Source organism: Mustelus asterias, chromosome 30, assembly GCF_964213995.1.
Source record: "Mustelus asterias chromosome 30, sMusAst1.hap1.1, whole genome shotgun sequence".
NCBI classification, from domain to species: Eukaryota; Metazoa; Chordata; class Chondrichthyes; order Carcharhiniformes; family Triakidae; genus Mustelus; species Mustelus asterias.
In genome coordinates, this window is record NC_135830.1 from 13933761 (window position 1) to 13960552 (window position 26792).

General features: G+C 46.3%; 3 protein-coding genes across 5 annotated transcripts in view; 2 read left to right on the top strand and 1 right to left on the bottom strand.

Moving 5' to 3' along the window:
* LOC144480817 (uncharacterized) overlaps positions 1 to 26792 on the top strand; it is a 1107688-nt gene that overhangs the window by 85084 nt on the left and 995812 nt on the right. The window lies entirely within an intron of this gene.
* Positions 1 to 26792, bottom strand: part of LOC144480905 (uncharacterized) — a 34154-nt gene that overhangs the window by 1399 nt on the left and 5963 nt on the right. The window contains exon 3 of the mRNA XM_078200532.1: positions 13154 to 15120. Coding sequence (XP_078056658.1) covers positions 13154 to 15120 — 1967 coding nt within the window. The remainder of the gene's footprint in view (positions 1 to 13153; positions 15121 to 26792) is intronic.
* On the top strand, positions 4331 to 7644 carry LOC144480681 (uncharacterized). Its single transcript, XM_078200276.1, has 2 exons — positions 4331 to 4437; positions 6790 to 7644. Exons 1-2 carry the CDS (start codon positions 4331 to 4333, stop codon positions 7631 to 7633), a joined length of 951 nt encoding a protein of 316 aa, XP_078056402.1. The 3' UTR covers positions 7634 to 7644.

Genomic DNA, 26792 nt, shown 5'->3' on the forward strand with positions numbered 1-26792 from the left:
GGTTCCTAGCCCAGGATGATGACACATTGATTTGATTTTTTGTCACATGTGAAAAGTATTGTTTCTTGCGTGCTGTGCAGACAAAACATACCATTCATAGAGTACATAAGGGAGAAGGAAAGGGTGCAGATTATAGTGTTTCAGTCAGAGCGAAGGTGCAGTGAAAAGTCAGATTAATATGTGCACATGTGACCAGCTGCTCATGGCCCCCTATGAGGATGGCAGCTGTTAACCTGGGGCCATCACCTGGGCAATGCCCAGAGCTGCCAACGCAAATGGGGAAAATGTGGATTTGGGATTTGCAGCCTGAGGGGAGTGTTTGTGAATCTTCCTCGTCCACACACTGACTCTCCTCCATCCCACAACTGATTGTGCAAGAAATCATTTGGTTTTTAAACTGGGATGTTAACAGGCGGGAAAGCTGAATAAATCCCTTCAGAGTCAGGAAGTGTCTGAACCCTTTCTCAGTGTGACTGTCCGACTGTGTCACTGAATGGGACGAGCCAGTTAATCCCTTTCCTCATGCAGCTGGTGAACTCTCCGAGTCGCTGAGCAGAAGCTGATAGCCAAGTTCCGCACACATGAGGACGGCCTAAACCGGGATGTTGGATTTATGTCACATTATCAGTAACCCCCACAGCTTGCCTCCTGGACTTGCAGGCTGTCCTGTCTGGAGACAATACACATCTCTTTAACCTGTGCTTAATGCTCCCTCCACCCACATTGTCTGTATCTTTAAGATCTGGTTGGCTGTAGGGATTCGCATTCTAATCACTATTCTGTAACTTGATTCTGTGTCTCTGTGCCCTGTTTGAGAGCAGATTTCCACTCCATCTGATGAAGGAGCAGCGCTCCGAAAGCTTATGGTGTTTGCTACCAAATAAACCTGTTGGACTTTAACCTGGTGTTGTTAAAACTCTTACTGTGTTCACCCCAGTCCAACGCCGGCATCTCCACATCATGATATAAACCTCCACAGTGACTGACACCAATCTCCTCCTGTCTGATATAAACCCCACAGTCACTGACACCAATCTCCTCCTGTCTGATATAAACCCCACAGTCACTGACACCAATCTCCTCCTGTCTGATATAAAACCCGGTAAGAAGTCTCACAACACCAGGTTAAAGTCCAACAGGTTTATTTGGTAGCAAACACCATAAGCTTTTGGAGCGCTGCTCCTTCGTCAGATGGAGTGGATATCTGTTCTCCAACAGTGCAAACAGACAGAATCAAGTTACAGAATACTAATTAGAATGCAAATCTCTACAGCCAGCCAGGTCTTAAAGGTACAGACAATCTGGTGTTGTGAGACTTCTTACTGTGCTTACCCCAGTCCAACGCCGGCATCTCCACATCATGATATAAAACCCCACAGTCACTGACATCAATCTCCTCCTGTCTGATGTAAACTCTACAGTCACTGACACCAATCCCCTCCCCTCAGTTAATTTGATTTAGTTTACTTGTTTACTCAATAAGATTGACACCAATCTCTCCTATCTGATGATTTTGTAGCCCCTTTTTCATAAAAGATATACACAAGTTTGTTATTTCAATTAGACCTGTCTTCATTTCCGAGCCGAGGGGATTTCTGTACCAGACGGGAGGGGTAACATTTGGGAACGCTTGATTCTCCACCAATTCCCATTCCCCTTCTTTCTGGGGGATAACGGAGCTCTCACTGTGTGTAATGCGCAGGTCAGTAAGAATTGTCAGCAAGGATTAATCAGCACTTTCTAATTGGAGATGTTCATCAGTAGAACCTCTCAGACACTGAATTGTTGAGTTTGAACCAAAGATCAATTTAGGATTGAAGTAAAAGTTCAATATTTGTGGCAAACTGATTGCTGGTGGATTTCTCTGAATGATCACAGACACATATTCTTAAAGGGAGGCTGCAGGCCCAAGAACACAATCAGCTAACTAACTAGAATCTTAAACTCCAGCCAGAACTATGGTTGGTCACATCAGAGAGACAAACCTGAATTGTCAGAATGAACATGGTTCAGTCCTGGGTACAGTGAACGCCAGCAACATCAGTGGAATCCAAACCCTTCAGTCACTTGTGAACTTGCTGGTGTGTCAGCAGGTGGGCTAGCTGACTGAATCCCCTTGCACACACTGAACAGGTGAATGGTTTCTCCCGGGTGTGAATTCGCTGGTGTGTCAAAATGTTGGATGAAGTTGTGAATCCTTTCTCACACATGGAACAAACGAATGGTCTCTTGCCAGTGTGAACTCACTGATGTGTAAGCCGGTTTGATGAATTAGTGAATCTCTTCTCACACACAGAGCAGGTGAATGGCCTCTCCCTAGTGTGAACTCGCTGGTGTGTCAGCAGCTGGGACAACTGAGTGAATCCCCTCCCACAAACAGAGCAGGTGAATGGCTTCTCTCCAGTATGAACTCTCCAGTGTATCAGAAGCTCAGATGACTGAGTGAATCCCTTCCCACACACACAACAGGGGAACGGTCTCTCCCCCTGTGTGAAATCGCTGGTGTCTCAGCAGAGTGGTTGACTGAGTGAATCCCTTCCCACATACAGAGCAGGTGAATGGTTTCTCTCCAGTGTGACTGCGTCGATGAATTTCCAGCAGGGATGGATACTTGAATCCCTTTCCACAATCCCCACATTTACCCGGTTTCTCTGTGGTGCTGGTATCCTTGTTTCTCTCCAGGCTGGTTGATAAGTTCAAGCCTCGTACACAGTACACGTGGATTCTATCTGCTTCAAATGTTGAAATATTTTAAAGGCTATGCAACTTGTTAAAACAATCTTCCCACCACATTCAAAGGCCAATGATACTCACACTCTGATTCATTGAGTATCAGATGTTGATGTGACGTTTGGTTTGCATTTCCTATCTCCAAATCCTCTGCTTCTAATAACCTGATAAAGGAGTTTAAAAGGTCAGCACTGTCAGTACAAGATAGAAATTCAGAACAGACAGTTCTCATTTGGTGGAATATTTTTCACTTTCATTCCCCAAATGACTTTGACTCTGAATTGATCCTTACTTGAATATTTTCTCCACAAATCCTCAGCTTCTAATATGCTGTCAATGGGGTTTACAAATGTAACCAAATGTCAGTCCAAGACAGAAACTCTGAACAAACAATTCTAGTTTCTCTGGAACATTTTATCCTCTCTTGTTCCCCCAAATCTGTAAATTCCCATCCCACACACTCTCTGGATATCCAAATTAAGTTTTAGATAATTTTTTCCAGATCCTTTTAAAGTAAAGTCCATTTATTAGTCACAAGTAGGCTTACATTAACACCGCAATGAAGTTACCATGAAAATCCCCTAGTCGCCACACTCCAGCGCCTGTTCGGGTACACTGAGAGAGAATTTAGCATGGCCAATGCACCTAACCAGCACATTTTTCAGATTGTGGAAGGAAACCGGAGCACCCGGAGGAAACCCACGCAGACACAGGGAGGACATGCAAACTCCACACAGACCCAATCTGGGAATTGAACCCGGGTCCCTGGCGCTGAAAAGCAGCAGTGCTAACCACTGTACCATTTGTCAAATTTTTGACAAATTTAACAAAAAAACCCAATTTTAACAAAAATAACAAACTGAACATAACTTCATTCATATCTTGTGACAAAACAGGAATCTGAATCTTGTGCCCAGAATGGAATGTGTGGAGATTTTCTCAGAGAAGCCTCAGTCACCATCACTGAGACGAACTTTAAATTGTAAATTGTATTAATTGAATGGATTTGAAGCCCTGTCCCCAGAACATTGTGCTGTCTCTCTGGATTACTAATGCAGTGACATTGTCACTCGGTCAGTGTGTGTCCCCTTCTCTCTTTGTTGGAGATGGTTTGTGGGGAGAAGCCGGAAGCGGTGGACAGGGAGAGTGGAGAATGTTCATTGTAAACCCCGCCCCTCGGCACTGACCTCTCACCCGACACCTCACAATGCCCGGGGACTGATTGACGGCAGGTCCTGGCCAATAGAAGGAGAGGAAGCTGGACGGTCGCGAGGGAGCTGCTGGTCCTCCGACCAATCGGAGTGAATGAGGGGCGGGGCTGAGTGAAGCATGCGCAGTGTGATTAATGGCGGCGAAGACATTCTTTCTCGGATCCACAATCAGTAAAGGTGGGAATGGCGGGGCGGAGGACGCGATAGACCAGGCGGGGGTTTGGAGAGGCGTCGTAAACATGTTACGTAAACTGCGAACTCTTAAAAAGAACTGAGCGATATCAGAGGATGGTCCCAGCCCTCAGCGCAGAGCAGGGCCTCAGCATTCTCCCAGTTCCAGACCCGGGTTAATCAGGGCCATCGTCATCAGGGCACGAGCAACACGGCGCATGCGCAGTCGCCGTCTTCAGTCGGCGCACCAGCAACACGGCGCGTGCGCAGTCGCCGTCTTCAGTCGGCGCACGAGCAACACGGCGCATGCGCAGTCGCCATCTTTGTTTGGGGCAATGTTTTGGAATTATCATAGAAACCCTACAGTACAGAAAGAGGCCATTCGGCCCATCGAGTCTGCACCGACCACAATCCCACCCAGGCTCTACCCCCATATCCCTACATATTTTACCCACTAATCCCTCTAATCTATGCATCCCAGGACTCTAAGGGGCAATTTAGAATGGCCAATCAACCTAACCCACACATCTTTGGACTGTGGGAGGAAACCGGAGCACCCGGAGGAAACCCACGCAAACACGAGGAGAATGTGCAAACTCCACACAGACAGTGACCCAAGCCGGGAATCGAACCCAGGTCCCTGGAGCTGTGAAGCAGCAGTGCTAACCACTGTGCTACCGTGCCGCCCCAAAATTACCACTGACAGAATGTGAATAATTTGACCATCAAACTGCTTTACCCTTTCACTTCCAATTTCTTACTGATGAGAACAACGATATCAGGGCAGTTGCAATCATTTATATTCATATTGTGTCTTTAACATAATAAAACAGCCTCAGACATTTTCTCACAAATATTATACTGTGATATTTGATACTGAGCCATATTAGGACAGGTGACCAAAGGTTTGGTCAAAGAGGTGGGTTTTAAAGAAAGCACAGGTGATGGACAGGCAGAGAGATTTAAAGAAGAGATTGCAGAGCTTGTGGCCTGTGCAACCGAAAGGATGATTTGTAATGGTATAATGATTAAAACTGAGAATGCTCAAGAGGAATTAGATTATCGTTGAGATCTCAGAGGAGTGTGTGGCTGGAGAAGATTACAGACACAGGAATGATTGTAACCATGGAGGAAAACAAAGATGAGAATTTTAAAATTCTGATGCTTCTTAAAAGGAAGCATTTGTAGATCAGCAAGCACAGGGGCGATGGGTGAACATGATTTGGTGTGAGAAAGCATATGGACAGTTTAGGATGGTTTGGAGGGGGTTGCTTAATGTTGGAGGCCGGTTGGAACTGTATTGGAATTGTTTAGTCTAGAGGTAAGACAGGAATGGATGATGGTTTCTGCAGCGACATGGTGGCACAGTGGTTAGCACTGCTGCCTCACAGTGCCAGGGACCCGGGTTCGATTCCCAGCTTGGGTCACTGTCTGTGTGGAGTCTTCACATTCTCCCCGTGTCTGCGTGGGTTTCCTCCAGGTGCTCCGGTTTCCTTCCATACTCCAAAGATGTGTGGATTAGGTTGATTGGCTATGCTAAATTGCCCCATAGTGTCAGGGTTTAGCAGGGTAAATACATGGGGCGATGGGGATAGGGCCAAGGTGGGATTGTTGGCGGTGTGGGCTTTATGGGCCAAATGGCCTCCTTCTGAACTGTAGAGATTCTATGATTAACTGAGGCTAAGGCAGAGTTGGGGGATGTTACTGAGGTGGGGGGAACCAAAGATGTGCGGGTTAGGTTGATTGGCCATGTTAAAATTGTCCCTTAGCGTCCTGAGATGTGTAGGTTAGAGGGATTAGTGGGTAAAATGTGTAGGAATATGGGGGTGGGGCCTGGGTGGGATTGTGGTCGGTGCAGACTCGATGGGCCGAATGGCCTGTTTCTACACTGTAGGGTTTCTATGATTTCTATGAAAATAGATGATTTTGGTGATGATGTGGATATGTGGTCTAAAACTCTTCTCAAGTAAGACACCATGGTTGTGAACAACTTATTCAGATATTTAACATGGAGAGGGCGGAGTCAGTTGTGAGGGTGGTGAAGTTTGTAGTGGGGACTGAAGACAGTGACTCCAGTCTTCCCGATATTCAAATGCTGGAAAATTCTGCTCATGCAGTAATTGATGTCAGACAAGTCAAGATGTTGTATGAGTTGGAGGGGAACTAGGAGGTGATGATCTTCACATGCACCTACTACCCTGGTCCAGCTAAATGGTGGAGGTTGAGATATTAGGAGATTCTGTCAGAGTTCTGGTCAGGATGTAGATGTAGAGAAACCCTCTCCTTCACCCTCTGCTTCTTCCACCTCTCTCACCCCTTCGATAGATATTGGTTCATGTGTCAGTCCAGACCAGGTGGCAGGTTTCCTTCCCTGAAGCATGAGTGAATCAGTTGGGTTTTTATGACGATCCAGCAGCTTTCATGGCCACTTTTTCTTAATGCCGGCCCCACAAATGACCCCATTCATTCAGCTCAATTTCACAACCTGTTTTTGTGTGTTCTCTCTCACTCCCTTTTTTTCTGTTTTAAATCAATTTCATCGTGTCTTAGAAGATTAGGATTTGCAGTTGGGAAACTGAAACCAAATTCCACATCAGGATCTCACAGAGTCGCCTCATTCTTTGTGACCGGAATATCATCGGATTTTGAACATGGAAGGAAAAAGCACCGTTCACAGTGGGGAGAAACCTTACTCGTGGTCCGTTTGTGGACAAGACTTCAACCAATCATCTGGCCTGTTAAAACATAAATGCAGTCATGATGGGGAGAAGCCGTGGAAATGTGGGGTCTGTGGGAAGGGATTCAATTACCCATCCCAGCTGGAAACCCATCGGCGTGGTCACACCGGGGAGAGGCCGTTCACCTGCTCGGACTGCGGGAAGGGATTCACTAAGTTATCCACCCTGCAAAATCACCAGCGCACACACACTGGGCAGAGGCCATTCACCTGCTCTTTGTGTGGGAAGGGATTCACTCAGTCATCCACCCTGATTAAACACAAACTAATTCACACTGGGGAGAGACCATTCACCTGCTCTGTGTGTGGGATGGGATTCACTCAGTCATCCACGCTGCTGACACACCAGCGAGTTCACACCGGGGAGAAACGATTCACCTGCTCTGAGTGTGGAAAGGGATTCACTCACAAATCCACCCTGCTGACACACCAGCAAGTTCACACGAGGCAGAGACCATTCACCTGCTCCCAGTGTGGGAAGGGATTTGTTAATTCATCCATCCTAATTACACACCAAAGAGGCCACACTGATGAGAGACCGTTTAAGTGTCTGAAGTGTGGGAAATGTTTTAAAACCTCTCAGGAACTGGTGTCCCATCAACAAGTTCACACTGACGAGAAACCATTCAGATGCTCTCACTGTGGGACTGGGTTCAGGCGATCATCTCATCTCACTGTCCATCAGCGGGTTCACACCGGGGAGAGACCATTCACCTGCTCCAAGTGTGGGAAGAGATTCACTCAGTCATCCGCATTGCTGAGACACCAGCAAGTTCATAAATAACTGGAGATTGGATGTTGTTGTCAGTCACATTATGGTCTGCACCTGCTGATGTTAATAAACTTCAGGCCAGTTATAGAGGCGAATATTCTGCACAAAATTCAAATACACCGTCTTTGTGTTAATGTATTGTCTGTTGTCTTTTTTAAAAATGTGTGAATGGTTCTCCTTTTGAAGGGCCTCTCTCCCGTCTCCTCCATCCTCATCTTCAACAACAAGTGTGAGGAGCTCGTGGAGCTTCTTTGTCTCTAAGATTGAGACAATCTGATCAGCTGCCTCTGCTGCTTCCCTCCCTTCCACTGGACCACCAGACAAAACTCTCTCTGAAATTTCCCTTTCTCCAAGTACTGAACTCACATCTTTCTCCAATTCCTCTGCTATCTCCCATCAAACCCTCTCACTGCTCATCTTGTCCATGAGACCTCCCTTCTTCTCCCTTTACCCTCTAAACCACTGATAACCCAACTTCCCCACATTATCTAATATTGTCAATGGTTCTCTCTTTTGATACTGTCCCTCTCATCTGTAACTCACCTTCACTGGTGAATCTCCCCTGCACCCCCTCCAATGCAATCACATCCTTCTTATAATGTGGCGACCAGAACTGCACACAGTATTCTAGCAGTGACCTCACCACAGTTCTATGCAACTCCAACATGACTTCCTTGCTTTTGTAATCTATACCTCAATTGATAAAGGCAAGTGTCCTACATGCCTTTTTCACCAGCCTACTAACATACACTTCTCTCCTCAGAGATCTATGGACAATCACACCCAGGTCCCTTTGTTCCACAGAGCTTACTAGTGTCATGCTGTTCACTGAATTTTTCCTTGTCAAATTACTCCTTCCAAAAAGTGTATCGCCTCACACTCAGCCTACCACTTATCTGCCCATTTGACCATTCTGTCCATATCTTCCTGTAGCCCAAGACACTCACCCTCACTGATTTTGATTTGATTTGATTTGTTATTGTCACATGTTTCTTGCACGCTATAAGACAAAACATACCATTCATAGAGAAGGAAACGAGAGAGTGCAGAATATAGTGTTACAGTCATAGCTGGGGCGTAGAGAAAGATCAACTTAATGCAAGGTAAGTCCATTCAAAAGTCAGACAGTAGCAGGGAAGAAGCTGTTCTTGAGTCAGTTGGTACGTGACCTTAGACTTTTGTATCTTTTTCCCGAATGAAGAAGGTGGAAGAGAGAATGTCCAGGGTGCGTGGGGTCCTTAATTATGCTGGCTGCTTTGCCGAGGCAGCGGAAAGTGTAGCTGCGTCAATGGATGGGAGGCTGGTTTGCGTGATGTATTGGGCTCCATTCACGACCTTTTGTAGTTCCTTGCGGTCTTGGGCAGATCACCTGGCCAATCTTTGTATCATCCTCAAACCTACCAATCCTATCCCCCACATAGTCATCTATGTCATTTATATAAATGATAATAGGGGCTCGCCACTGGACCCTGGCCTCCAGTTACTAAAGCAGCCTTCTGTCATCACCCTCTGTCTTCTACAACTGAGCCAATGTTGAATCCACTTTATCAAATTACTGAGTATCCCATGCCCACTATTTTGAGGAAGAGCAGGGGAATTATCCCGAGTCCAGGCCAATATCTATCAATCAACATCACTAAAAACACATCAACAGACATTGTTTGTGGGCTCTTGCTGTGTGTAAATTGGCTGCCACATTTCCTAAATTACAACAGTGACTACACTTCAGAATGGCTGTAAAATGTTCTGGGACTTACTGTGGATGTGTAAGATGCTATGTAAATGCAAGTCTGTAAATGTAAGATGTTATCTGATCCAACCATTACAATATAATGATCTGTTAGATTACACTTCAAATCTACTTCATTGGCTGCAAAATGCTTTCGGAGATCCTGTGGTCCTGAAAGTTGCTGTAGAAATGCAACTGGGGTTGAACAATGCGAACAGGGGGTCTGTAGCTGCCAGTTCTGGATTCCCAGCCTCCACAGGGTGTTTATTTACCCTCTCAAACCCAAATACCGGCCCCATTCCTCCCGCTCACCTCCAGTTTCTGAATCTGAATCGCTGTCAATTTCCCTCCAACAACATCGCTCCAGTATCGGCACTGCGCATGCTCCCGTTCACAATGCCCGGGGATTGATTGACGGCAGCTCCGGACCAATAGGAAGATGGGGCGGGGCTGGAGGACCGAGCGGGAGCGGCTGGTCCTCCAACCAATCGGAGTGAATGAGGGGCGGGGCTGGAGGACCGAGCGGGAGTGGCTGTTCCTCCAACCAATGGGAGTGAATGGCGGGGGGCGGGGAGAGCCTGGAGCTCCCTCATTGGCTGAAACTCTGCATCAAAGTAAAGTTTATTTATCAGTCACAAGTAGGCTTACATTAACACCGCAATGAAGTTACTGTAAAATTTCCCTAGTCGCCACACTCCGGCACCTATTCGGGTCAATGCACCTAACCAACACGTCTTTCAGACTGTGGGAGGAAACCGGAGGAAACTCACGCAGACACAGGGAGAATGTGCAAACTCCACACAGACAGTGACCCAAGCCGGGAATCGAACCCGGGTCTTTGGCGCTGTGAGGCAGCAGTGCTGCCTTCATTTTAAAAGTTGCTCTGTGTCAAACTCCAGGAGAAAACTGGACCTTTCTGTTTGTGGCTTTAAACAGATGGAGCCCAGTGGGTTCGGAGCAAACAGATCAACATTTGTCACTGAAATGTGGGAGCATGAGAGAGCAATTCACAACAATTGTAGGGCTGAGTTAAAGGAATAACTGAGCAGACAGGGATTGTCACCATTAAAACAACAGACCCTTGTTTCAGTAAATGAACCGACAAGAGGGTTAGGGCAGGTTTGGATAAGGTTAATACTGTCATCATTCAGAACAACACAGACTATAAAGGAACAACTGATCTGAGAGAAAAATTCATGTGCTGTGAGGGAGAGGTATGCTGAATCAGGTTCAAAGATCTTAAACAATGTTTCTTCTTGAATCACTACAGTGGAGAAAGAGGCCAGTCAGCCCATCGAGTCTCACCGACTCTTCCTCGGCTTACCCCTAACCCATACACTAAGAGGCAATTTGCCATGGCCAATCCACCTAACCTGCACATCTTGGGAGTGTGGGAGGAAACTGGAGCACTCTGAGCAAACCTATGCAGACACAGAGAGAACGTGCAAACTCCACACAGAGAGCTGTGGCACAGTGGTTAGCACTGCTACCTCAGAGTGCCAGGGATCCGGTTCAATTCCGGTCTTGGGTGACTGTCTGTGTGAAGTTCGCATGTTCTCTCCGTATCTGCATGGGTTTCCTCCGGGTGCTCAGGTTTCCTCCCACAGTCTGAAAGACATGCTGGTTAGGTGCATTGGCTGTGCTAAATTCTCCTTCAGTGTACCCAAACAGGCGCCGAGTGTGGCGACTAGGGGATTTTCATAGTAACTTCATTGCAGTGTTAATGTAAGCTTACTTGTAATACCTGAGCCCAGAATTGAACTCAGGTCCCTGGCGTTGCTGATCACTGTGCCACCCTGCTGCCTGTGTTTTGAAAAATCATGTTAAAATCTGGAACTCAGATAGGGATATGGATTGGTGTTAAGTGGGAAAGTCTGGATCACTGCATTACTCCAGAGAACCTTGGAATCAGATTTACAGAATGGATTCCTGTAATAGTGGCAATCCCATTGCTATGTGTTGGTCAGACTGAGGGAAGTATTTAAACTGGACACCACAGGTGTGTTAAAGGATAACGTACTCATGGAATTTATGAATTATCTGAAAGAATATTGAGAGCAAAAAAATCAATCTGGAAAATTGTAGTCACTTCACGTTGTTCCAGGAGAAGTGGGATTAGGTTGTGTAGATGTCTGGTTTTACACAGCACACAGTCAGCCTGTGGTTTCACCCTGGACGAAGAATCTCTGAATTGTACCATTCAAATCACTCAATGGGTTTATCAGGGGCCAGAATGTCTGCTCAGAAAGAGGAAGGTTGGTGTGAAACCAATGAGAAGTAACACAGACACTCACAGACACCCTCACACACACAGACTCTCAGATGCCTCAAAATATCTCCTGTTACTTTATTGTTCTTAGATTTTTTGAAATAAATCCTGAATGAATTATAAAATCACACACAAATACTTGTTGAGCATTCCCTGAAAGACATCGATGCTGTTCATTTCACTCCCTGTGGTCATGATTTCCATATTCTCACCACTCTTTGGGTGGAGAAATTTATCTTGGATTTCCTATTGGGTTTCTTGGCGACTGTCTTGTATTGATGGTCTCCAGTTTTGCCTTTCTCCAAAAGAAGAAACATTATTTCAAAACCTTTTATAATTTTGAAGCCCTCTATTAGGTTACTCCTCAGCCTTAATTTTTCAAGAAAGCGTGAGCGTGTCAATCCTTTCCTGATGGATAACCAAACACACAGTTTCAAAATCATTTATGGGATGTGGACATCGCTGGCTTGGCCAGCATTTATTGCTAACCTCTGATTGACCTTGAGAAGGTGGTGGTGAGCTGCTTTCTACATTTCTGGTATCATCATTCAAAATCATCTCTGTACCCTTCTCCAGTGCAGAGATATCTTTTTTATAATACGGTGACCAGAATGGCATGCAGTGGTCGGTAAGATTCTTGATCAGGGAGTCACAGGTTATCCAAAAGTGGTTTGAGCTTATCCATGGTTTTAAATCAGAATATTAAGAAGCAGCAATTTAGAAATGATGCATAATAAACAGGGGGAATAAAACAGCAGACCCATGGCAGGTGACTAGCTGGGGTCTCAGCACTGATCCTGCATTACCCCAATAATCACTGCCTGCCAGTTGGAAAAAGACCTGTTTAATCTTACTCTATTTCCTGTCTGCCAACAAGTTTTCAATCTCAATACATTCGCCCCAATCCCATGTGCTTCAATTTTTATGAAGAAGTTGCTGTGTTGGTGGACGAGGGGAATCGGGTTCACATTTTCTATCTCAGGGCATAATCAGCAACAACTTGTATTTACACAGAGTGTTGTGGGGCTGGAGGAGGTTACTGAGATACTGAGGAACTTTTTTAAATTAATTTTTACTGGATATAGGCGTCACTGGCTGGGCCAGCATTTCTTGCCCATCTCTAACTGCCCTCCATTTCAGAGGGCATTTGAGAGTCAACCACATTGCTGTGGGTCTGGAGTCACATGTAGGCCAGACCAAGTAAGGATGGCAGGTTTCCTTCCCGAAAGGACATGACTGAACCAGAGTGGTTTTGACAACGATCAACAATGGTTAAGGTTTGTCATTAGACTTTTAATTCGAGATTTTAATTGAATTCAAATTTCACCATTGCCTGTGGTGGGATTCGAACCTGGGTCCCCAGAGCATTACCCTGAGTCCAGTGATAATCCCACTGTGCCACTGCCTCCTCTATTGATCCAATTGTTATTGTTTATCTCAGGGCGCAGAAACAACAGAATCCAACGTTGCCGGTCACACATGAAGTCGTCTATGTTTCAGCAGGCTGTAATACTGAGTAAATCCCTTCCCACACATGGAGCAGTTGAACGGTTTTGCCCCAGTGTGAACTCGCTGGTGTCTCTGCAGGCGGGATGGATCAGTGAATCCCTTCCCACACATGGAGCAGTTGAAAGGTTTTGCCCCAGTGTGAACTCGCTGGTGTCTCTGCAGACGGGATGGATCAGTGAATCCCTTCCCACACAGGGAGCAGGTGAACGGTTCTGTCGCAGTGTGAGCTCGCTGGTGTTTCAGCATATAGGATGAATCAGTGAATCCCTTCCCACACACAGAGCAGGTGAACGGCTTCTCCCCGGTGTGAATGCGTTGGTGTCTCAGCAGGCTAGACGACTGAGCGAATCCCTTTCCACACACAGAGCACAGGAACGGCCTCTCTCCAGTGTGAACTCGCTGGTGTCTCTGCAGGTTGGATACCTGAGTGTATCCCTTCCCACACACAGAGCAGGTGAACGGCTTCTCCCCAGTGTGAACTCGCTGGTGTCTCTGCAGGTGGGATGGATCAGTGAATCCCTTCCCACACTGAGAGCAGGTGAACGGTTCTGTCGCAGTGTGAACTCGCTGGTGTCTCTGCAGGCTGGATACCTGAGTGAATCCCTTCCCACACACAGAGCAGGTGAACGGCTTCTCCCCGGTGTGAACTCGCTGGTGTGTCTGCAGGCGGGATGAACCAATGAATCCCTTCCCACACACAGAGCAGGTGAACGGCCTGTCCCCTGTGTGAATGTATTGGTGTCTCAGCAGGTCAGATGACTGGGTGAATCTCTTGCCACAAATGGAGCAAGAGAACGGCTTCTCCCCTGTGTGAGTGCGGCGGTGTGTCCGGAGGCTGGATGACTCGGTGAAAGCCTTCCCACACTCGGAGCAGATGAACGCCCTCTCCCCGGTGTGAACAGGCCGATGTTTCAGCAGGTGTTGTAAAGAAGCAAATGCTTTCCCACACACAGGGCAAACGTAAGGCCTCTCCCCTGTGTGAACACGCTCGTGTATCACAAGATGGGATGAACAATGAAACATCTTCCCACACACGGAGCAGAGGAATGGCCTCTCCCCAGTGTGAACTCGCTGGTGCCTCAGAAGATAGTAAGACCGAGTGAATTCCTTCCCACACACCGAGCAGGTGAACAGCTTCTCCCCAGTGTGAACTCGCTGGTGTGTCAGCTGGTCAGATGATTGAACTTCTTCCTTTCTACACATTGAGGAGGTGAATGGTTTCCCTCCAGTGTGAATACTCTTGTGTGTCAAAAGGTGTGAAAATCGAGTGAATCCCTTCCCACGCAGGGAGCAGAGGAAAGGCCTCTCCCCAGTGTGAACTCGCTTGTGTGTCAGAAGATGAGATGAATGAGCGAATCTCTTCCCACAAACAGAACAGGGGTACGGCTTCTCCCCAGTGTGAGTGTCCTGGTGTCTCAGCAGACTAATCCTTCTTTTGAAGGTCTTCTCACATTTAAAACATTTAAAATGTCTCTTCTGAGAATGAACCAGTTGGTGAACGGTGCAGTGGGAGGACTGAGTGAATCTCTTCCCACACTGGGAGCAGCTGAATGGCCTGTCCTTGGTATGAACTGGTTGATGCTCAGTGAGATGCACTGAGTCGCCGAACGACTCCCCACAGTGAGAGCAGCTGAACGGTCTCTCGTGTGTGTGAAGGAGCTGGTGCTCTGCAAGGCGGGAGGACTGGCTGAACCTCTTCCCGCAGTGGGAGCAGCTGAACGGTCTCTCGTCAGTGTGAAGGAGCTGGTGTTGGGCCTGTTCCTCAGGCGTCTCAACGCTGTCCTCAGAGTCAGAGCTTTGAAGAGGCTTCTCATCAATGTGATCGAGTTGGTGAGCCAGCAGGTTGGACGAACACATGAATTTCTTCCCACACACGGAGCAGGTGAATGAACTCTCACTATTGCGAGCTCGCTGTCGTGTCAGCATGTTTCCCAGCTGTATCAATCCCTTCCCACAGGAGGAGCAAGGAAACAGATTCTCACCAGTTTCCAACTGAGATGGTCAATTAAATCCCTTCAGATGTACAAATCTTCAGATCCCGATGAACCGATTGACTCTGTCTGACGTGAGATTCGATCATCCAGACTGCAGATCCTTCTCTTCAATTTCCTGCAAAATAAGTTTACAAAGAATTACATGGATGGCAGAGTGGTTCGTACTCCTGCCTCACAGCACCAGGGACCTGGGTTCGATTGTGGCCTTGGTTACCTGTCTGTCTGGAGTTTGCGCATTCTCCTCGTGTCTGTGTGGGTTTCCTCCGGGTGCTCCAGTTTCCTCCCACTCTCCAAAGATGTGTGGGTTAGGTGGTTGCCCCTTTCTGTCCCAAGATGTGTAGGTTAGGGAGATAAGCAGGGTAAATATGTGGGGTTACGGAATATGCCTGGGTGGGATGGTCTGAAAGGCCTCCTTCTGCACTGTAGAGATTCTATGAATACATGAGATACACAAAACACAAACAGGCCAGTCTAATTTTTAAATTCATTTTTAACGGGGTGTGGGCGTCGCCGACTGGGACAGCATTTATTGCCCATCCCCAACTGCCCTCCATTTCACAGGGCATTTGAGAGTCAACCACATTGCTGTGGGTTACATGTAGGCCAGACCAGTTAAGGCCAGCAGATTTCCATCCTTAAAGGACATCAGTGAACCAGATGGGCTTTTACGACAATCAACAATGGTTTCATGGTCAATATCAGACTTTTAATTGAATTTAAATTTCACCATCTGCTGTGGTGATTCGAACCTAGGTCCCCAGAACATTATCCTGGGTCTCTGGATTGCTAGTCCAGTGATAGTTCCACTGTGCCACTGCCTCCGCCGCCACCCCACCCCTGCCCTGATCTGTACTGGAATTTCTAATCCACACAAATCTCCTCTCATTCTGCTCACCTCAACTCAACTTTTTAATCCCTTTTCTCTCATGTTCTCATCTGGTTTCCTTTTTAAAGCATCTAAAGTATTTGTCTCAACCACTTCCAGTCGCAGTGAGTTCCATATTCTAACAAGAAATAAATATCTCCTCCTGTTTGATTTATTCATCTCTGTTGTCTGTTCATGGTTCCCAGTATTGGAAACACCAACAAGTGGAAACATTCCATTCACATCCTCCGACTTATCCCATTCAGAAAGCCCATATCAGAAGAGACAACTCTTGGTTTGAGCTTGTGTGTAAATCCTCCCTTTCTAACCCCCTGTTTAAGAAAAAGTGTCCAAAATCCATCACGATAGAAAATCGCAATATTATCTCAGGTACAAGTAATTCAGAAAGCTATTATTTATTATGAGGGGAATTGAGTAAAAGCAGTGAAGTTATGTTTCAGTTGCACAGGGCATTGGTTAGACATATCTGGAGCAGTGTGTACATTATCGGTTTCCTTATTTAAGGAAAAATATGAGTGCATATTATTCTTTAACTGCTTTATGAGAAGCAGTTCATAGTAGGTTTAGTAGACTAACACCTGGAATAGGTGGATTGTCTGATGAGGAGCAGTGAGACAGTCTCTGCTCGAGTTTAGCTTCTGCTCGACTTCAAAAGAGTAAGAGGCAACTTAATTTAAACCTTCAAGATTCTGAAAACTCTTGACAGGGTGGATATGGAGAGAAGGGTAAAAGCAAATTACTGCGGATGCTGGAGTCTGAAACCAAAAGAGAAAATGCTGGAAAATCTCAGCAGGTCTGGTAGCATCTGTGGGGGAGAGAAAAGAGCTGAAGCTTCGAGTCCAGATGACCTTTTGTCAAAGCATAAAAAAGGCATAGAAAGTGGGAGATGTTTACACTGTGAGGGAATGAAAGATGGGTCCAAGCCACAGGAACCAGGGGAAAGGATGCTAATGGCAGTCCATAGAGAGAATAGAAAGCGTGAATGGCCAAACAGCAGAGAAGCTGAAGAAGTTGTGATGGATGAAGATGGGGGGGGGGGGGGGGGGGTGGATTGGAGGGAGGCAAAATTGAGAAAAAGGGGGAAAGGGGAAGCAAAGGGGGAGAAAAGGTGCTGCCTGACCTGCTGAGACTTTCCAGCATTTTCTCTTTTGGATCTGGAGAGGATGTTTACTCTCAGGGGAGAATCGAGGGAGTCGCTGTTTTAAAAAACAGCATTGCCCATTGAAAACAGAGATGAGAAGTTTTTCTCTCAGAGGGTCATGAATCTTTGAATTCACGTTCTTCAAAAGTGGAAGTAGAGTCTGATTTCAATTAGATAAATCTCTTGGGGCGACAGGGATCAGGGTATTGAATTTGATAATCAGCCATGACAATAATGAATGGCGGCGCATGCTCGAAGGGCCGAACGGCCGACTCCCAGCTTCTATTTTCTGTGTATGTTTCTATGTAAGAAGTCTCACCAGGTTTACTTGGTAGCAAATACAAAATAAACCTGTTGGACTTTAACCTGGTGCTGTGAGACTTCTTACTGTGTTCACCCGAGTCCAACGCCGGCATCTCCACATCATGTTTCTATGTAAACATGAGGAGCCTGGGGCTGAAGTGTAACCAAAAGCTGTGTAACCGCTTTAGGTAACTATACAGGGATTGCAACCTCTCACACTGAATATGTACATGGCCCATGGACTCATCGAGGCTGCAAACAGCAGCTGCAGCCTGGGTGGGTGAAGCTGTTGAGAAACCTATTGCTCATTGTGCTATAAAACCGGGAGCTAGGACCTGGAGGGGAAGCAGAAACGTGAAGCCCCGCCCACTCGCTGTTGCGTCACCAAGACACCGCGCATGCGCTCTCCTCCCTGCTGAATCAAGATGGCGGCCGTTAACCTGAGCCTCGGCTCGGGAAAAAGACCGGAAGCTGCAAACACAGACCGACGGGCTCATTTTCGAGATTTGAGGCCTTGACCAGGTATTTAGGAACCCTCTACGTCCATCCGCCGGTTCCATTACTCCCTCTATGTTTCCGCATCCTTACCGGCTGCTGATGAGACAGAGGAACTTCGCTCCGATTGCTATCACCCACACTGTGCGTGCTGCAAACGCCGTTGCTTAATGCGCATGCTCCAGACTGTAACATTACTGCGCATGCGAACTACTTCCCGTGCGTTGTATGGGGACGCCTCAGCCCCGCCCCTCATTCACTCCGATTGGCTGGAGGACCAGCCGCTCCTGTTGGGTCCTCCAGACCCGCCCCTCATTCACTCCGATTGGATGGAGGACCAGCCTCTCTTGCTTGATCCTCCAGCCCCGCCCCCGCTTCCTATTGGTCCGAAGCAGCCGTCAATCTGTCCCCGGGGCATTGTGATGTGGAGCATGCGCAGTGTCATTGCTGTCCTTGGCGCTTGTTTGTCCCGGAGAAGCGGAGTCAGCGTTAGGCGGTGGCTGGGAGGATTTGGAAACACTTTGTGGATCCGCAAACCCTTCAGAATCATTGTCAGCTCCCTGGTTTGCAGCTGCGGGGCTTCTCCCTCCCTCCCTCCCTCCCTCCCTCCCGGGAACAGGCCCAGGTTAACGGCCCCATCCTGGCTCAGCCACCGTCTTTTACCAGGACCTCCTCACTGTCTGGAACAAGGTCGCCTTGCGACGCAGCTCTCCCCCGTCAGGAGTAGCAGCTCTCGTGCGAGAGCCGCTGCTCAGGAATCCGCTCCTCCAGCCGTATGACTTCAGGTGGCTGGCAGAGAGGAGGGCTGTGGACGCCGGGGTGACCTGAATTGGGGACGTGCTCGATGGCGGAGGGGCGGGCTGGATGAGTCCCCGTGTGCTGGCTGAGCCCCGCCCACCCCCACGTGGGCTCGGGTTCCGCCCCCTCATTGTCCACATGCGGCAGATTGACCAATGGCAACGCCTGGAGGACCGGATGAACGCTGGTCCTCCAGCCAATCAGAGTCCGGGCCCTGTGTCAATGGCCGCGCGGAGTTTCCTGTGGATATGAATGTGGGGGTTCGATCAGTGAGTTTGCTGATGGTCCAAAAATTGGTGATGTGGTAAATAGCGAGGAGGAAAACCTTAGATTACAGGATGATGTGGACGAGCAGGTTCGGTGGGCAGAACAGTGGCAAATGTGATTTAACCCTGAAATGTCTGAGGTGATGCATTTTGGAAGGACTAACAAGGCAAAGGAACTCGGCCTTTTGGCTGAGATCGGGTGTAGTGTGGTCGGCAGCCCATGGTCGGCCGCACTTGGTCGGGGTCATTGGGTTGCGCTGGGGCTTCATGTGTTTCATATGAAGCAATTTTTAAAAGCGTCATCTCGGCCTTTTGGCTGAGGTGCAGATGGGTTCAAGTCTTGGAGGAGGAGCCTCCCCCTTCTCCAATCAGCTTGGCTCATGTGGATCGGGCCCGGGACAGGGTGGTTTGGTCGCTCGCCCTGTCTTGTCGGCCTGGATCTGGGGTGTCTCAACTTGTTGGGACTCTGAATTGGATTTGATTTGATTGAATTGGAAAAGTATTAAAAAAAAGGAACAGATAATGAACAATAGGACGCCAGGAAGTACAGAAGACCAGAGGGACCTTGGGGTGCATGTCCATTGGACCCCGAAGACAGCAGGACAGATTGATGAACTGGTTAAGAAGGGATATGGGATACTTGTCTTTTTTAGCCAAGGCATCAAATATTTCAGCAGGCAGGTTATGATTGAGTGTATAAAATGCTGGAGTACTGTTTGCAGTTCGGGTCGCCACACTTTAGGAAGGATGTGATTGCACTGGAGAAGGTGCAGAGGAGATTCACCAGGATGTTGCCTGGGCTGGAACGTGTCAGTCATGAAGAGAGGCTGGTTAGGCTCGAATTGGTCTCCCTAAAGCAGAGAAGGCTGAGGGGGGGGCCTGATTGAGATGTACAAAAATATGATCCCTCAGTCCACTGACCTTTAGTAGCTGGGTCAATATCCAGGGACATAGATTTAAGTGAGGGGCAGGAAATTTAGAGGGGATTTGAGGGAAAAGATTTTCACCCAGAGGGTGGTGGGAATCTGGAACTCACTGCCTGAAAGGGTGAGAGAGGTGGGAACGCTCAACATTAAGAAGCATTTAGATAAGTACTTGAAGTGCCATAACATATAAGGCTGCTACTGACCAAGTGGTGAAAGGTGGGATTAGAACAGATTGGTGCTTGAGAGCTAGCACAAATACGATGGGTCAAAGGGCCTCTTGCTGTGCTTTAAAACTCTGAGGACAGAATTATGACAGTGTGGTTATGTGATAAATATTGGATGGATCTATAATAAAGTACATTTATTATTATTTCTTGTCTTGTAATGTAGTACTGTAGCTACGTTATATATTTCTAGTCAGAGTCATTACAGCAGAGGAGGAGTCCATTGGACAATTCGAGGCCCTGCTGACTCTCTGTCGAGCAATTCTGTCAGTCTGGAGAGGGTCCCATTCTGTACTCCTGCAGCACCCATCCAATCTCATTGAGAAATTACTGATCATCTCTGCTTGACTACCCTCACAGGCAGCAAGTTCAGGAGCATGACTAATCACTACCCCCATATCTTAACCAACTTACAGATTTAGGGGAATGAGTGGGGAAAGAATGTTCTATCGAAACTAGAATTATCTGTTCTGAATTTTGATCCCGTAGTGACTCTGATGTCTGCTGCAAACTCCTTTTATAGGATATCAGAAGGTTAGGATCCATTGACAGAATCCCAAACCATATGCCACGTCAAGATTTGACAGTCGCTCAATTCATCTGGACCTGAATACCATCGGCCTTTGCATCTAGAAGGAGAAATGTTTCTCTGTTCTGTCTGCTTCAGAAGGCGTTAAACGTCAGTGTGACTGGAAATGCACCAACGCACACACACCCGAGTGAGAGTGTTCCAGTGCACTGACTGTGGAAAGAGCTTTAACCAGTTATATAGCCTGAAAATACATCACAGCATTCACAGTGGGCAGAGACTGTACCTGTGTTCTGTGTGAGGTTTAACTGATTGTTTAACCTGGAGAGTCACAAGGACACCCGCACCATGGAGAAACCGTGGAAATGTGGGGACTGTGGGAAGGGATTCAGATTCCCATCTCGGCTGGAAATTCATCGACGTATTCACACTGAGGAGTGGCCATTCACCTGCTCTGTGTGTGGCATGGGATTCACTTATTTCTCCAAGTTGTTGAACCACAAAGTCACTCTCACCAATGAGAGACCCTTTAAATGCTCCGACTGTGGGAGCAGCTTCAAAAGGTCGCAGGAACTGCTGAGACACGAGCGAATTCACACTGAGGAGAAACCGTTCAGCTGCTCTCAATGCTCAAAGAGATTTAGATCAACATCCAACCTGCAGGAACACCAGCGAGTTCACACCAGTGAGAGACCCTTTAAATGCTCCGACTGTGGGAGTGAATTCAAAAGGTCTCAGGATCTGAGGGACCACCAGCACATTCACACCGAGGAGAGGCCGTTCAGCTGCTCTCACTGCACAAAGAGGTTTAGAACATCATCCCACCTGCAGAGACACCAGCGAATTCACACTGGGGAGAAACCATTCACCTGCTCTGTGTGTGGGAAGGGATTCACTGATTCATTCAACCTGCGGGAACACCAGCGAACTCACATTGGGGAGAGGCCATTTATCTGCTGTGTGTGTGGAAAGGGATTCACCCGGGCATCCAGCCTGCTGACACACCAGCGGGTTCACACTGGGGAGGGGCTGTTTACCTGCTCTCACTGTGGGAAGGGATTCACTCAGTTATCCAGACTGCAGGTACACGTTCGAGTTCACACTGGGGAGAGACCATTCACCTGCTCTGTATGTGGAAAGGGATTCACTCAGTCAACATCCCTGCAGAGACACCAGCGAGTTCACAAGTGATGACAGGAGTTGGATTCTGCTGTTATTGTTGCTGTTAACCACATCCAGGACTGAACCATGTTCATTCTGACACTTGGTGAAGTGGGAGGGTCGGAGGGTTTCTTTCTGCTGGACTGGCCGGTCTCACAACTTTGCTTCCAATGGGCTGATGCTCTTTGAGCCTGGGAGAGCACATTTCCACTGAAATGATCCACAAAAGCTGATGGAGGACATTTATTTTATCCTGGATAGTAAATAGTGTTTTTCCTACCACTACAGGTAGATCAAAAATAAATACAGAAAGAACTGAAAAAACACAGCAGGTCTGGCAGCATCTGTGGAGAGAGAAACAGAGATAATGTTTCACGTCCAATGAAACTCTACTTCAGAACTAAAGAGAGGGAGAAATGTGATGGGTTTGATGCTGCTGAGAAAGGGGGGAGGGGCAGGGAGAACAAAAGGGAAAGTCAGGAATTGGTTAGGGGGTGGGTGAGATTAAATGACAAAAATATCCCGGAACCCAAGGCAAAGGGAGGGGTAATGTTTGTGGTAAAGAAACAAAGCATTGGTCCACAGTAAGTGTTAATGGCAGAATAAAGGACAGCTCTGTCTGGAAGCAAAAAACATGAAAACAAGGTGTAGACTGGCACTCGGCAAAACAAAACAAATCGAAATGTAGGAGAGAGTTCAGGGTGTGAAGTTGTTGACCTAAATGTTGAATCCAGAAGGCTGTAAAGTGCCTCATCGGAAGATGAGGGGCTGTTCGTCCAGCTTGTGTTGGGCTTCTCCGGAACATTGCAGCAGGCCGAGGACAGAAATGTGAGTGTGAGAGCAAGGTGGTGAATTCTAATGGCAAGCGAGCGGAAGGTCAGGGTGATGCTTGTGGGCTGAGCGGAGGTGTTCCACAAAGAGGGCAGGGAACAGGCTACAGATGAATTAAAGAGAAACCATTTGTGTCCAGAACATTGTGAACATCCTTTTACTCTGGTTGTCTTTGATCCTCAAGTCATTTTCTGTTTGTTTTAACCATGTTCTGTTTCATTAATAAACTTTTATCAGTAAAAATATTTGATTTTTCTGGACTTTTCCTGATGAGATTGATGCACTTTAGGGAAAGTGGGTGAGAGGGGTTGGCAGGCTCTTTAACAGAAAGTCATCCCTCTAAGGAATTGGCAAAGGAGCCAGAGGGGGAGATGAGATTTTATTTTTTGACACTGAGTTGTTCTGATCTGCCTGAAAGCAGATTCAATAGTTTACCTCCAAAGGGTAAAGACTTGAGTGGGAAGAATTTGGGGAAAAAACAGTGCAGTTGGATGAATCAGAGAGTTCTTTCAAAGAGATAACAGGAGGACGATGGGCTGAATGGAGTCCTCCTGTAGCCTGTCAATCTCATCCTCCAGCTTTTGTGCGTGTTAAAAGGGGCAGATTTCATTGCAGCCTCTTCCCTGTATATGTATTTAAAGAGACGAGTTTCTCTTTAGCTCTGAGTGACCGATATAACAATTGGTTGGAGGCCCATTTCTCACTCAGTCCTCCAGCACCTTCCTGTCTCTCGATTACTGCAACATACATTGCAGTTTTCCAACTGGGCCGCAGGCCTCATTATTCTCAGCTAAATTCAGCCCTCAGCTCCGTCGCCTGGCTGTCATTGACAAGAGCAATAGAGAGACAGAAAGGTGCCCCAGGCTCAAATGGGAAGTCAAAACACAGGGCTTTGAATGAATTATTAGGATCTCTGTAATGATCAATAATTTAGAGAAATGAATTCTAAACTCAATGAGTAAATCAAAGAATCACATGACAAAACTTCAAGTTTTATGACTTCTCCTCCAACAAACTGGAAGCAACAATGACTAAACACTTTTTTGTCGGGAACATAACCCTTAAACTGTAAAATTGAACTTTGCCCTTTTACTCTTAACACCATCAAATGTCGCACTCAATGGGTATATTTTATTCCATCTTGGAATGTTCACACTCAATTCTCCAAGAATGAGCCCAAAGTGATTCTTTACTCCCCAAGAGTTTATTTCCATTGTTTTCCTTTTCCAATCTGGCAACCTTTTAATCCCAGAACTGTCCTTCACAGTGATGGTTCTCCTGGACATTTTCCCACGAACACAAGCAAGGTGAATCTTCCAGCCTTGTTTCACAATTCTCAGAAATTTGTGACCAACATTCGACATTGGAGCAGAAGTTGGCCATTTGGCCCTTTGAGTCTGCTCCACCGTTTATTTACATCATGGCTGATCTGTTTGTGTTGCGTTGTGGGAAATTTACCACTTCGGAGTCAGACTTGGAGGTTCAACAAAACAGTTTTATTTCGGACAAAGCTTTGGGAGAAAGCATTGGTACTCCGCAGTACTTGGCAGCGACCTTCTCAACTACACAATGGTAGTTGAGCATCTTTATACCTTTTAGACAATAGATAGTACAGACATTAGCCGTTAACACATCGTTACAAGTTGAGTAGGCAGATACGGACATCGACAATTAACACATCGTTCCAAGCAGACAGGTACGGACATGGACAGTTAACACATCATTATACATAGAATGGATACATTTATGCAGTTATGTCCTCTATCAATGACTGGTTTCGATATATACATTTATGTATTCATGTCTCCATCAGTGGCGGATTTTATCAAGCTCATTGTTCTGGGTCTGCTCTTATCTCAAGTCTTAAAGTGCCCCAGGTCTGACCAGCTTCCTGCAGCAATTCAGATACTGCAGGTTTTAACTCTTTGTGTAACTGTCTGTGCCCAAAGCCAGTGCCTTTTAATGTCCCTTCCCAGAGTCCATTTTGTGTGCCAGGTAACCATTTTGTGTCCATCATTTTAATTTCACCATAACAGTTGCGTTCCACATTCTCGTTCCACACCCGATATTTTTGATGCCCTTATCCAACAACAGTTGGTATAAAGGCAAAATTCTGCTGTTGTTGGAATCTGAAACAAAAACAGAAAATGCTGGACAATCTCAGCAAGTCTGATATCATCTGTAAAGAGAGAATAGACACAACATTTTGAGTCAGGATGACTTTTTGTCAGAGGTGAAGACAAGGAAAATTGGACAAAATTTATCCTGTGAGGGTCAAGAATTGGGAAGCAATCTATTAAACCTCCTCTGAACCACTCTCAATGCATTTGTATCATTTCTTAAATAGGAGACAAAACTGCAGCCCCTATTCAAGATGCAGTTTCAGCAACGCCCTGTATAACTGAAGCAGAACATCTTTACTTCTCTGTTCAATTTCTCTCGTAATAAAGGATTGCATTCCATTTGTAAGAACTTTGATTTATTTGAACTAAGATTTATGGGGGTTCTCTTGTTTACAAAAACCTCCCTCATCGTAAATCACACCAGGTTCCAGTGTCTCAACCATGTGGCTAGACAGAACAATTTAAATGGTGAATTCAGAAAGTTAATTAACCATTAAAAATGTAACAAGTCAGAATGATAAAAGGCAAAGTATCGATTAACAGTTAATAGAGAAAGCTTAACATTAACAATTGAACAGACTTCTCTCCATCCCTCTCAGACCAGGACATGAAGTGATGGCTCTGAAAACGTGGATAACTTGTAAAACCAACAGCTCTCCACACCTCTCTGTAAACATCTCTCCCTCCACCTCTCTCTACCAAATTGCCTTCTCAAGACCACTTTTTTATACTTTAAAAATGTCAAAAGCCCATCTTAGCCAATTCCCATAAATCTTCAATTATAAACTAAAATAGACACGAGTTTTCAGATGATTTGAAAAGAAATGAACTGTCTGCTGAAAGGGTTAACTTTTCTACAGAACCTAAAGGGATGGGGAGTGAGCAGAAAAAAATTGGCACACAATAATCCCACTTTACACAAGTATAAAAATCAAAACAAACTCGATTGTAAACTTCAGCTCTTAATTTTTTTGTTATATTCCACAACCTAATTATTTTTATTTGATCAGTTTTTGTTAGGGATGGGTAACTTCTGTTCTTTATAAACTGGTTCACTCATTTTGTTGATTCTCCATGAACTCGGAGAATCAGAACCCAGACTTTATCATCCTTATCCTTTTTCTCCCTTTGCCACCACTCCCTCTGTTTTGCGGGAGGGTCGTGGGGATTCCAATCAGAACTAATCATTTTATCATAAAAGTTAAATACTGCAGATTCTGGAATCTGAAACAAAAACAGAAAATGCTGGAAAATGTCAGCAGGTCTGACAGCGTCTGTGGAGAGAGAATAGAGCCAATGTTTCAGATATGGATGACCCTTTACAAGAGCTGTTATGAAGTGTCTTCCAGACTCGAAACGTTGGCTCTATTCTCTAATAATTTTATCGATAAGTTTCTTGTTCTTAGTTTCCAAATAGCAGGTAAGAGATCTGTCCAGTCCCCACTCAAGTTCTGATTTTTCACTGGCCATGCTTGGGTCAGTTTATAACCATTAGAATCTACTCTGAGGTCTGCTTTTCAGTCCAGTGCTATTTGGAGTATACCGTTACTTCACCGACTAACGGGTCACAAGTCCCTCAAAGTTCTTATCACAAATTTGGGATAAAATAATTTAAATAATGCCTGAGAACGCTTATTAACTTCTTAACCAACTATCTGCCACTGTTTGTTGATTGGTCAGACCTCCTCTTCACAGATTCGGGTATCTCAGCCGCTGAACACCAGCCGGTCCTGGAACAAGTTTAATTCTAACTCATTCTGAGTAAATATTCTCACCAGCTCCTCTGTCGGGGCCCTGCTAAGCAGCTTTAATGGTCCGTGATTGCAGTAACTGAGCAGTCACAGGAATGTGGTCAAGATAGTCCAGTCCCATAATGCCTCACATTCAATCTGCAGTCCTTCAATTATAACAGAATATGTGGCTGTCTGTAGCTGCCTCGGCCATGGTCAACCCCAACACTGCCTTCTTGAACTGTTATAATGCCTGA

Coding starts and splice junctions, on each gene's coding strand:
- LOC144480681 (XM_078200276.1), top strand. CDS start 4,331: ATGCGCAGTCGCCGTCTTCAGTCGGCGCACCAGCAACACGGCGCGTGC. Junction 4,438..6,789: donor CATGCGCAGTCGCCATCTTT/GTTTGGGGCAAT, acceptor CACCGTTCACAG/TGGGGAGAAACCTTACTCGT.